This window comes from Thamnophis sirtalis, unplaced genomic scaffold, assembly GCF_051295495.1.
Source record: "Thamnophis sirtalis isolate CommonGarterSnake01/CBP01778 unplaced genomic scaffold, rThaSir2_p1.2 scaffold_8, whole genome shotgun sequence".
Classification (NCBI taxonomy): Eukaryota; Metazoa; Chordata; class Lepidosauria; order Squamata; family Natricidae; genus Thamnophis; species Thamnophis sirtalis.
In genome coordinates, this window is record NW_028261388.1 from 11,976,037 (window position 1) to 11,988,932 (window position 12,896).

Consider the following 12,896-nt stretch of genomic DNA (forward strand, 5'->3'; position numbering starts at 1 on the left):
GGCAGGAGGAGGAGAGGAGGAGGCGGCGGCGGTGCGGCGGCTGCGGAGCCGCCGAGGAAGGCGGAAGATGTCGGGTCTCCAGGCGGTGCGGATCAGCATCGAGTCAGCCTGCGAGAAACATGTGCAGGAGGTCGGCCTCGATGGCAGCGAGACTTACCTGCAGCCGCTTTCCATGTCGCAGAACCTGGCCCGCCTGGCGCAGCGCATCGACTTCAGCCAAGGCAGCTCCGGTTCGGAAGAGGACGAGCCCGCCCCGGCCGGAGAGAGCCGCGAATGGCCCGGGAGGGAAGAGGAAGAGGAGGAGGAAGGTGGGGTAGAAGCAGGAGGAGCCTCCTTCGGCAAAGGAAGCTAAGCGGGGTGGGATCTGGTGGATACTTGGAGGGGGGGCCACCAGGCGATCTCAGCGCTGGGAAGTGGTTTGTTTTTTTGTTGTTGTTAAAAAAAATCCATAACTGCAAAAACAATGCATGTAGGAGTCGGATCTGGTTGGATGAGGGACCACCAGGAGATCCCAGAGCTGGGAAGTTTTTAAAAAATAATCCATAACTGCAAAAAACAATACATGTAGGAGTCGGATCTGGTTGGATGAGGGACCACCAGGAGATCTCAGTGCTGGGAAGTTGTTTTTAAAAAAATCCATAACTGCAAAAACAATGCATGGGGGATAGGGGACCATCAGGAGATCTCAGTGCTGGGAAGTTTTTTTTAATGCATAACTCTGCAAAAACAATGCATGGAGGGATTGGATCTGGTTGGATGGGGGACCACCAGGCGATCTCAGCGCTGGGAAGTTTAAAAAAAAAAATCCATAACTCTGCAAAAGCAATGCATGGCGGGGGTTGGACCTGAGGATGAACTGTCTTTTTTGGAGGAACTGGGATTCTGCAAGGGTGGGGAGAAGTTGAACCTGGGTTTATGCATGTGGATGGGAGACCACTAAGAGATCTCAACGCTCAGAAGTCAGAAAAAAAACCTCAGTTGCTCTGCAAAAACATTACATGGAAGCACTCAGCAAGGCCATCTCAGTTTGAAAGCAGATGTTCCGTTATCATCTTTAGGCATACCCTCCCTAATTTCAATTAATTATAGGATATATATATATTTTTAGCCACCAAATGACCCTGAGTGGCTTCACAAACTGAAAACAGAGGAAACTACAAAGGGAATTTTATGCAGTAAAAAGGAAAACCACCAGCTTTTTTTTTGGAGGGGGCAACAAAAATACATATTTTACCCACCATTAAAAGGAAACATTTTGTGTAGCTTTAAGTACATTTGCTTGAATCCTGTTCAGGGGATGGACAATGTACGTTGCCTTTCAGAACTGCCCCAAGGGAGTCTTTTTGGAGCAACTGGGTTTCTGCTAGGGTTGGTAGCAGTTGATCCCGAGTTTGTGCATGTGGATGGGAGGCCATTATGAGATCTCAACGCTCGGAAGTTGGGGGGGGGGGAATCCCTCCATAACACTGTTGTTCTTGTTTTTCAGGCCTGATAAAATTCCAGCCTTCTCTCTGGCCTTGGGATTCAGTGAGGAATAACTTAAGGAGTGCTTTGACAGAGATGTGTGTCCTTTATGATGTGCTCAGCATAGTCAAAGATAAAAAGTTTATGACTCTAGACCCAGTTGTACAAGAACCATTTACTCAAAAGCAGGTACGAGGCATAATTTCTCTTTATTCTGTTCAAATATTTGTTGCAAGTTTCTCATCTTGCCTTGTAAAGAGTTACACTTTCCAAAGTGTGGGTGAAGTCCCCTCTTTGGGTTATACGGATTTATTTGCTTGGTTTCTATCCATTTTTTTTGTCACACCCTATAGTCATGCATTGTGTCTATTGTTTTTGAAGGGGTGGGTCCTAGTTTTTAACACTTTATTTGCAGTCACCCAAAATCATCGGGACTCAGGCAGCATATAAATTTAAATAGTACTAAAGGTAAAGGTTCCGCTCGCACAAATGTATGTGCTAGCCGTTCCCAGCTGTAGGGGGCAGTGCTCATCTCCGTTTCAAAGCCGAAGAGCCAGCGTCAGTATGACTAAACGCCGAAGGCGCACGGAACGCTGTACCAGGGTTCCAAATAGCATCCAAAAGTAAATCAGAGTCCGAGGCAAAGTATTGCTCAAAGTTCTAATTTATTAAGAGAGCCATGTTGGCACATCTGGGAATACCTTATTCTGAAAGCTTCCTAGCTTTCCCCACCCAGTTGAAAGTTCAAGATCCTGTCTCACATCCACAAGTCCATCATATGGTCCAATCTTCCACTGCCATGCTGGTAGCTTCCACCCATCCAGTTCCGGACAGGTGCAGAGACAAAGGATGGCCTTGGCTTTCTAGAAAGAATGTTGTTATGGCTACATATCACCCAATTCCGTATAATCCCCCCTCCCATTTTCCAATCATCGAAAATGCATAGTAGAATAATAGAAAGTGTGGCAGGCCTGAAGTCCAAAAAAGAAAAGATTGCTTCCAGGCCTGACACGCTTTTACCTTCCCACGAAAGGTGGTTCTTATTTTTCTACTTACAATTTTACGTGCTTTCAAATTGCTAAGTTGGCAGAAGCTGGAACAAGTAACAGGAGCATTACACAGCTTCGAACTGGCAACCTTTCTGATCGACAAGCTGAGCGTCTTTGCCACTGAGCCACTGCGTCCCTTTAAATAGTACTACTGTATTATAATTATTATGATATCAATGAACAAGGATCCTCAACTCCAAATATCTCCTGAATCCAGGCTGGGTGATTTTGTGTTTTTCTGCTTGGGGACAATAAATCCCACAGCCATTAGCCATGGTGGCTGTTGCCTTTGATGGTCAAAAACATCTGGAGGCCTCTGGTTTTGTATTACTGTATTAAATAAATACTATCAGATTACTTCAGCCATTCGCATTCCTGACAGGAGCAACTGTAGAAATCTCCTCTCGGTCTGTTGTCCGAGGGACACGATTGCATTTCAGTTGATTTGAGTTTCTTTCTTCCATTTCTAGAATCCTCAGGTGTTGCAGCTGATGTCCAAGAAAAAATCCTTAGCTGGAGCAGCCCAGATTCTTCTGAAAGGAGCAGAAAGGTTATCCAAATCAGTTGCGGAAAATCAAGAAAACAAGCGGCAAAGAGATTTCAACTCCGAACTACTCAGGCTGAGGCAGCACTGGAAACTGAGAAAAGTGGGAGATAAAATCCTTGGAGATTTGAGCTACAAGAGTGCAGGTGAAACCAGCAGGGGATAATTTGTGTACATTTATTTCCAGTGCTGCACAACCATTTCTCTGAAGTGATGTAGGATTTCCTGCCTGAGCAGGGGTTGGACTAGAAGACCTCCAAGGTCCCTTCCAACTCTGTTATTCTGTTTTATATAAGTGTGATAATTGTTTGTCTGTGTGTACATACTTGTACATACATGTATATATGAATGTGTATGTATGCATGTATGTGCATACATACACACACACATACATACAGGTAGTTCTTGTTTCACAAACACAAGTCCAAAATTTCTAGGGAGGTGCTAGAAATTTGAGTTGAGTGTTCCCCTGTTTTACGACCTTTCTTGCCACAGTTGTTAAGGGAATCCCTGCAGTTGTTAAGTGGTTAACACGGGTGTTAGCTTCCCCCTTGACTTTGCTTGCCACAAGGTTGCAAAGAAGATTTCATGACCTGGGGAAACAACAACCGTCATAAGTATGAGCAGTTGCCCAGCGTCTGAATCACACAGGGTCGGCCTCCTCCGGGTACCATCTACCAGCCAATGCCACCTGGCTATTACCCGGGGGAGGACCTTCTCTGGCAGCTCCGGCCCTTTGGAATGAACTTCCCGCGGAGATTCGGACCCTCACCTCTCTCCAGGCCTTCCGGAAAGCCGTCAAAACCTGGCTGTGCCGGCAGGCCTGGGGTTGATGAGTTCCCCTCCCCTCTCGACCTGTATGGCTGTATGATTCTTGTTTATTTTAACCATGTGTATTGTGTTCTATGTTCCCCTTTCCCCCTCTGAGTTGTTCGCCGCCCTGAGTCCCACCCGGAGAAGGGCGGCATACAAATAAACTAAATCTGAAATCTGAATTTTGATCACATGATTGCTGAGTGGTTGTGTGGGAAAAAGTCGTAAGTCGTGTTGTGTCACTGTGGATGGAGATAATGTGGCAGTGGTGGGTTCCTAACCGGTTTATTACCGGTTTGCTGAGCAGGCACGCCAGGCACACAGTGTGTGCGCAATCAAACGAAAATTAGTCAGAAAAAGGAATACAGCTGAGGAGCAGCAATTCAAGCTGCCGCCCCAGATCAGCTGGGCTTCAGAAGGTGGAATAAAGGTAAGTATAACCAGAAGTGGGCAGGTGGGCCTGCTTTTTAAAAAAACAGCCCAAAGTAGTAGGAACCTACCTCTTTAATGTGGGTGCATGCGTGGAAAAAATGAGTTTTAAATTCAGCTTTATCGTAACCTAAGTGTTGAAGAAAGTAGAAACCAATATCTTTTGCTCTGATTGTAGTTTTGCTTGATTAATCTTTCCTTGTCCCTTTAGAGATTGTACGGAATTTTCTGTAATCCAAGACAAATGTCTTTGAAGTGGCGGTGGATGCTTTAAAAATGATGCCTACGGTGTATGCACACAGGGGAAGGTGCGAGCATGCACTGGATATTTCAGATCTGCGTAATGTAAAATATAACACACTGTTTTCAACTTCTTTATAAAGGGTCTCTATTTCCACATCACGGTACCTTTGAGGTCATAAAAAATACTGACATTGATCTGGATAAAAAGATTCCCGATGATTACTGCCCTCTGGCGGTTCAGATTCCAAGTGATTTGGAAGGCTCTGCCTATATTAAGGTTTGTCAACGAAATCTGTTTATGCATTGATTTGGTTAAAATGCCTAGAAGGAAAAATCCAGGTCCTAAAATTGTGTCTTTTTTTTTGTAATGTTTAGGTATCTATTCAGAAACAAGCACCAGATATAGGAGACCTTGGAATAGTCAATCTGTTTAAAAAACCTACCTTGAAATCTAAGCCAGGTATTTGTTCCAGAATGCTAATTGTTATATTTCGAAGAAGCATACTTTGAAAGAAAGATGTTCTAAAGCAGCTATTGAACAGTACTCTTCAATTTGCCACCACAAATTGGGATTAGAATGACCGTTGCTAAGCAAGACAGTTGTTAAATGAGTCCTCGTCAATTTTGGCCCAAAGATGCTTTTTCAAGAGGCAACTGGATTTCAGGGGGGATTTTTTTTTTCCTCTTTGAAGACGCTTCAAAGCTTTCATCCAAGAAGCTTCTTCAGCTCTTGACTGAGGAATGGAAGGCAGGCAGGAAAAGGACGCGAAAACCGAGGTAGGAGAGGCGAAAAATAAAAAGACTGCAAGAAATTCCTGTGGATCTAGCAAAAGAGGAAAAAAATACTACACAAAAAATCCTAACTAACTTATTCACTGGAGAGTCACTGAATAGTTCCTGTTAGGCCGAAGACTGAGGTTAATCTGGGGAATCACCAGGAGGAACAGAGGGAGTGTCCTCAGATTTACCTCAGTCTCCAGGCAATTGGGCCGTAACAATACCCATTCAGTGACTCCTCCCACGCCCCACCTTGGAAACGGATTTCTACTCCTTGCAGACAGCTGGTCATTTGCATTCTTCTACCCTGTTTCCTTGAAAATAAGACTTCCCTGGATAATAAGCCCAATCGGGCTTTTGAGCGCATGCGCTAAAATAAGCCCTCCCCAAAAATATAGCACAACAGCAAGCCATGAGGTGATCGCGTTCGCCGCCTCCTGCACCTCAAAAATAATACCTCCCCTGAAAATAAGGCCAAGGGTTTATCTCAGGGGTCAAAAGAAAATAAGACCCCGTCTTATTTGGGGGGAATCACAGTAGAGAGTCATTGAGGCCACTTGGAGGTTTATTTGCACTTAGATGACCTTGAGGACACAGAACAACCTCCAGGTGGCCTCAACAACTCCCTAAAAAATGCAAATGACCTGCTATCTGCAAGGAGTATAAATCCTTCCATTCCCCGCCATCCGGTCAGAGCTGAAGAAGCTTCTTGAGTGAGAAGTGAAACGCCTTCAAAGAAAAAACAGAAAGTCCAATTTGTCTTTTACAAAAGCCACCTTTGGGACAACCAGGACCTTGGATGACTCAGAATCTCCACAGATATAGCCAATTGCATTGCCTTTTCTTGCCATCGGTAAGCAAATCACTGCAGTCCTTAAGTGAATCTTATGGTCATTGAGCAAATCCAGCTCCCCCTGTTGGCTTTGCTCGCCAAAAGTCAAGGACAAGGGTCGCAAGTGATGATGGTGTAATCCTGAGGTATTGCAAAAATTGTGAACGCAGGCCTGTGGCTGTATGCCCGAATTATGTTTGTGCGACCGCGGTGGGGATGCTGCAACAGTTACAAGCCAGGGTCCGTTGTAATTTTGAATGTTCGCTAAATCAAATGGTTGTAAGTCGAGGACTACCCTGCACTGTTTTTGAGAGGTTGAAAAATGTTTTGCATGCCACTTTGAACAAGAATTTTGTAATTGTAAGCAAACCGAACGTTTACATTTTGCTTTAGTAGACAGGGATAAAATATATTGTCATCTTTCTTCCCTCTTAAAACATTTAAAACATGCATAAACAGAGGGAGAGAATCAAGATCACGTGAAGTGTTAATACCACTTTATAATGCCTTGGGAAGGCCACACTTGGAATACTGCATCCAGTTTTGGTCGCCACGATGTAGAAAAGACGTGGAGACTCTGGGAAGAGTGCAGAGAAGAGCAACAAAGAGGATTAGGGGACTGGAGGCTAAAACATGAAGAATGGTTGCAGGAACTGGGTATGTCTAGTTTAATGAAAAGAAGGGCTAGGGGAGACACGACAGCAGTCTTCCCATATCTCAGGGGTTGCCACAAAGAAGAGGCAGTCCAACTATTCTCCAAAGCACCTGAGGGCAGGACAAGAAACAATGGATGGAAACTAATCAAAGAGAGAAGCAACTTAGAACTAAGAAATTTCCTGACATTGATTAGAACAATTAATCAGTGGAACAACTTGCCTCCAGAACTTGTGAATGCTCCAACACTGAAAGTTTTTAAGAAGAGATTGGTTAACCATTTGTCTGAAGTGGTGCAGGGTTGCCTGCCTAAGCAGGGGGTTGGACTAGAAGACCTCCCAGGTCCCTTCCAACACTGTTATTCTGTTATGTTCTATTTTTTGTAAATATCTTAAAGGTGCCAATGCTTATGAATGTTTATATTCCCCGGGATCAGTGCAAAGAGAGACTCTCTATTACAAATCAGGAATTGCTTTGGAAACATGTCCTGTTCAAACTATAGCGATAGCTCTTAGACTTATCTACAGCTCCGTAGTGCTTTAACAGAACAGGTCTCCAAACCTTTCCAACTTTAAGACTTGCGGACTTCATTTCCCAGAATTCCCCAGCCAGCATGTTCATTTTTCCTTTTCTTGACTGATTTGTAAATAACAGCGATTCTCTTATTCAGGGGCTCTGCATTGGCAAACCAAGCTGGAGACCGCCCAGAACGTTCTATTATGTAAAGAAATATTTGCTCAGCTTTCTCGGGAAGCCGTGCAAATCAAGTCACAAGTTCCTCATGTCGTTGTGAAGAACCAAATCATTTCCCAGCCCTTCCCAGGTGAGAGTTAAGAGAGTGTGAAAAAGGTGGATTTGACCCACTTGTTGGTGTGAACGAAGAGACAAGATTCCGTTTGAAGTGCATTTGAAGCATTTTATTTAGTTCACGTTTATGTCCATTTTTCTGGCTCCTCTACGCTACTGTTTCTATCTATGTAGATAGGGATGACTCAGAGATATGACACGGACTGATCTTAACCAAACCATTGATCCATCCTTCCCTTCCTCCTTTCCTTCCCTCCTTTCCTTCCCTTCCTTCCTTCTTTCCAACCTCCCTCCCTTCTTTCCTTCCTCCCCTCCTTTCCTCCCTTCTTTCCTCCTTTCCTTCCTCCCTTCTTTCCTCCCTCCCTCCCTCCCTTCTTTCCTTCCTCCCTCCCTCCCTTCTTTCCTCCCTCCTTCCTTCCTCTTTCCTCCTTTCCTTCCTTCCCTCCCTCCCTTCTTTCCTTCCTTCCCTCTTTTCCTCCCTTCTTTCCTCCTTGCCCTTTCTCCCTTCTTTCCTTCCTTCCTCCCTCCCTCCCTTCTTTCCTTCCTCCCTCCCTCCTTCCTTCTTTCCTCCTTTCCTTCCTTCCCTCCCTCCCTTTCTCCCTCTCTTCTTTCCTCCTTTCCCTCCCTCCCTTCTTTCCTTCCTCCCTCTCTCCTTCCTTCTTTCCTCCTTTCCTTCCTTCCCTCCTTTCCTTTCCTTCCTCCCTTCTTTCCTTCCCTTCTTCCCTCCCTTCTTTCCTCCCTTCCTCCTTTCCTTCCTTCCTTCCCTCCCTCCCTTTCTCTCCCCCTTCTTTCCTTTCCTCCCTTCCCTTCCTCCCTTCTTTTCTCCTTTCCTTCCCTCCCTTTCTCTCTCCCTTCTTTCCTTTCCTCCCTTCCCTTCCTCCCTTCTTTTCTCCTTTCCTTCCCTCCCTTTCCTTCCTTCCCTCCCTTCTTTCCTTTCTTTTCTTCCCTCCCTTCTTTCCTTCTTTCCTTCCTCCTTTTCTTCCCTCCCTCCCTCCTTCCTTCCTTCCCTCCCTTCTTTCCTTTCTCCCTCTCTCCTTCCTTCTTTCCTCCTTTCCTTCCTTCCCTCCTTTCCTTTCCTTCCTCCCTTCTTTCCTTCCCTTCTTCCCTCCCTTCTTTCCTCCCTTCCTCCTTCTTTCCTTCCTTCCTTCCCTCCCTCCCTTTCTCTCTCCCTTCTTTCCTTTCCTCCCTTCCCTTCCTCCCTTCTTTTCTCCTTTCCTTCCCTCCCTTTCCTTCCTTCCCTCCCTTCTTTCCTTTCTTTTCTTCCCTCCCTTCTTTCCTTCTTTCCTTCCTCCCTCCTTTTCTTCCCTCCCTCCCTCCCTCCTTCCTTCCTTCCCTCCCTTCTTTCCTTTCTTCCTCCCCACCTATCTACTTACCTACATTTACCCTTATATTTAAGAAATCAACAGCTAAGTATCAAGAACCAGAATGTAATAACACTACAAGATGCAGTTCACACATACGCAATTTTCCACTTCATTCTATAGGATTGCAGCTCTGCATTTCGTTGTGTCACTCCTCAGAAGACAAGAAATCCCAAAAATCTACTTCTGAGAAACAAGGCCCAGAAGATCATCTTTATGTTCTAGAGCACAATCTTCACCAACTGATCAGAGAGGTAAAACAACTTCACTGCAGTAGAGTTTTGAGTTCAGATTCTCCCTTTTTTTTCACTGAATGTCTTGTGAGGCTTTTAGGGGTACAAAAATATTTCATGTGCAACGTGTTCTTGAAAATGGAACCTCTTGTAGGAAATAAATAATAGGAAATGGATACAAAATGACTCAAATGTAATAAAGGTTGTTTGTAGATAGAATATATAGACTGTTATATAGAGAAGGAAGAAAAAAGATGTATGAAATAATATAAATGCACATATATATAAAGTTATAGTTATACAAGAATTACATGTACAGATAAAAGAATCACAACGATATGTAAAAGAAGTGTAATGTCTTGCAAAGATGTGAAGCTTGCATAAACAAAATAAAGAGTTGTTTTTTTTTAAAAAGAAAAATGGGGACGGTAACCTCTCGACGGCTTTTCCCTCCCCCAGTTCCACAAGCAGACCCTGAGCAGCAACGTGATGCCTCATCCGGCTAGCGCTCCTTTCGGCCACAAAAGAATGAGGCTGGCAGGACCTCAGGCGCTGGATAAAAACGAAATCGGCTCCTTGCAGCCCAGCGAGGGGCTGCTGGAGAAGATCGTAAAGCAAGCAAAGCACATCTTTCTGAGACGCGCGTAAGTAGCCACCTCCCGTTGGGGCCCGTCGGCTCCCAGCAGAGCCAGCAGCAGAGTCCGACCAGGTAGCGGTACGGCCCAGGCTGGCTTTGGAAGATTCTGATCAGAGGCAGAACCGGGGGCCTTCCGTCCTCCCCTTGGGTGGAGAGGCAGTTGTCTTTGGGGCCTGAGCTGAGTGACGGGGAGGAACAGATGGGGCCCATCCAGGAGTGGGTTCATCCGGGTTCGGGAGAACCGGTAGCTAATGTTATAAGGAGCCGAGGTGGCGCAGTGGTTAGGGTGCAGTCCTGCAGGCCACTTCAGCTGACTGCTATCTGCAGTTCGGCGGTTCTAATCTCACCGGCTCAAGGTTGACTCAGCCTTCCATCCTTCCGAGGTGGGTGAAATGAGGACCCAGACTGTGGGGGCGATATGCTGACTCTGTAAACCGCTTAGAGAGGGCTGAAAGCCCTATGAAGCGGTATATAAGTCTAACTGCTATTGCTATTATGGTCGGTTCAGAGAACCTCCAAATCCCACCCTCGGCTGGCCTTTCCCATCGGGCCCCTCCCAGGAGTCTCCATGAGGCCCATTTTGGATGCAAGTTAAGTGCAGGGCCCGTGTGGAAGCTCGGAGAGGAAAAAAATGGGCCGCCTGGAAGGTCCAGAAGGCCAGTAACAGAACTTCCAGGAGCCCCGTTTCCGGCTTCCAGAGTCTAGGGAGGCAGTTTTTGCCCTCCCAAAGACTCCGGAGCCTGGGGAAGGTGAAAACACCACCACCACAGTGGTGCAGGAGGCCAACTAGGCCATGCCCACCCAGCAACCGGGCAGAGAATCCATTGCTAAGATTTTTAAAGCCCACCCCTGGGCCCACCCCAGATGCGTGTAGGCGTAGAGAGGAAAGAGAGAGGAGAGCGAAGGAAAACAATAAGCCTTTTACAGGGTCTCGGGAAAAGGCAGATATAGACGCTAGCCAGACCCTCCTTGGATGGGAAATAAATAGGAGGAGTTTGGGAGGGTCACAGACAACTGTTCATCTTCTAGTACAGTGTTTCTTAACCTTGGCAACTTGAAGATGTCCGGACTTCAAGTCCCAGAATTTCCCAGCCAGCGAATGCTGGCTGGGGAATTCTGGGACTTGAAGTCCGGACATCTTCAAGTTGCCAAGGTTGAGAAACGCTGTTCTAGTATATAGCAAGCCATTCAGATTCCTTGGCTTGTTTTATTCACTTGCAGTACCCGAGCTTTGCTGTTCCCATTATTGATATGGGTGGCCCTTGACTTACAACCATAATTGAAGCCAACATTTCTGTCGCTAAGCAGGGCAGTTCTTTCCACCCCATGTTATGCCTTTTTTTTTTCGCCACAGTTGTTATACAGATCACCGGGCAGTCATTAAGTGAAACTCGCTTCCCCTCCCCATGACTGTGCTTGTCAGAAGCTGCCAGGGAAAGGTGACAGGTGGTGGTTGTTAAGTGAATCATGCAGTTGTTAAGTGAAACTTACTCCCCCCCCTCCCCAGTAGGGGAACTGGACTTTTGGTCAGCTCCAGCCTAGGACCTTTGTGGCTCTTTGAGTGTTTAAGGTTGCCGACTCCTGTTCTAAACTAAAACTCTTTATGGTGGGATTTTATTTTATTTCAGGACTGCTCGGATGATCGACAGTCTTGCCAGCCGAATCGAGGATCCCCAGATTCAAGCCCATTGGTCCAACATCAATGACGTGTACGAATCAAGTGTCAAGGTTCTCATTACCTCCCAAGGCTACGAGCAGATATGCAAGTAAGAAGGAAAAGATTTATGCCCTGCCTGGTGGTTGTTGTTTTTTTTAAGCAGAAAAATGCAGTCCTTGACGTTCGACCTTAATGGGAGCTTGCCCGTTAAAGGTACGTGTCGTGGCAGTTGTAAAATAGATCTGTCACCCGACCGATCTGATTTTACAACCATTTTTGCACAGTGGCCATTCAGGGAACCAGCGTGTCAAGTTCAAAATGTGATTTTGCTGTCACAGCTATTGCTGCTTTTTCGTTTGCCACCTAAACGCTAGGGGGAACCCATTCTGGAAGGCTAGTTTGCTTTGGGTTTTTATTATTCTTTATTTCACTATGTTTTTAAATACCGTAGCCGTATGGTTCTGAATATTCTGCATTGACATTGATACAACAGGATACAAATTTCCATCGTAGAAACATTATATATATATATTAGATTTTTACAACCCCTGGTAAGCCCCAATTATGGGAGGAAGCTAACTGCTTCCATTCTCTGTCCATCGGCTCGTCACAAGAGACCATCCAGACAGAAAGCCCAATATTTTACTGTTGCCTTTTGTTACATTTGTGTAGTATTTGTGCTGATAAATAAATAAAGGGAGACTAGTATAGATCTATTTCAAGCTATTTAGCTCTCACCAGCTAGCCATACCCTTACTGGGATTCAAATCCCAATAAGGGTATGGTTCGAATCCCAATAAGGGTATGGCTAGCTGATGAGAGCTAAATAGCTTGAAATAGATCTATACTAGTCTCCCTTTATTTATTTATCAGCACAAATACTACACACACACACACACACGTGTGTGTGTGTGTGTGTGTGTGTATTTTGTGTCACAACCCCTGGTATGCCCAAATATGGGAGGAGGCATACTGCTTCCTTTCTCTGTCTATCGGCTCATACCTATTACATACCTATTTCCCTGGCTCAGCTGATAAAGGAGGAGAACCTGTGGCTTAGTGGCTAACACAACTGCCTAATATGTAATACAGCACAGGTTCAAATCCCAGTAAGGGTATGGCTAGCTGATGAGAGCTAAATAGCTTGAAATAGATCTATACTAGTCTCCCTTTATTTATTTATCAGCACAAATATATATATATTTCCTCGAAAAAACTCGGCTTCCAATTCTTCCATCAGTGGCCGCTCTAGGAGTGCGCTCTATGGTTGTGGGCCGGCCGCTGGAAGAATCGGAAGCCGAGTTCTGGAGTTTGAAAGCTGGAGAAGAAGTTATGCTCAGAGCGTGGCGGCAGTGGTGCCCCAGCCCTGCAGGGACAGCTGGGCCAGGGCATGGTG

General features: G+C 45.6%; 1 protein-coding gene across 2 annotated transcripts in view; it reads left to right on the plus strand.

Annotated features, from left to right (window-relative positions):
* The window catches only part of MED17 (mediator complex subunit 17), a 20,297-nt gene continuing 7,401 nt past the window's right edge, over positions 1–12,896 (plus strand). The window contains exons 1-9 of one of the 2 annotated variants that reach the window (XM_087721099.1): positions 2–308; positions 1,487–1,653; positions 2,984–3,203; positions 4,683–4,819; positions 4,918–5,002; positions 7,476–7,628; positions 9,097–9,227; positions 9,666–9,850; positions 11,472–11,609. In XM_087721099.1, coding sequence (XP_087577225.1) covers positions 68–308; positions 1,487–1,653; positions 2,984–3,203; positions 4,683–4,819; positions 4,918–5,002; positions 7,476–7,628; positions 9,097–9,227; positions 9,666–9,850; positions 11,472–11,609 — 1,457 coding nt within the window. In that variant the 5' untranslated portion in view covers positions 2–67. Of the gene's footprint in view, positions 309–1,486; positions 1,654–2,983; positions 3,204–4,682; positions 4,820–4,917; positions 5,003–7,475; positions 7,629–9,096; positions 9,228–9,665; positions 9,851–11,471; positions 11,610–12,896 lie in introns of both variants that reach the window. The other variant, XM_087721100.1, reaches the window with a different exon arrangement.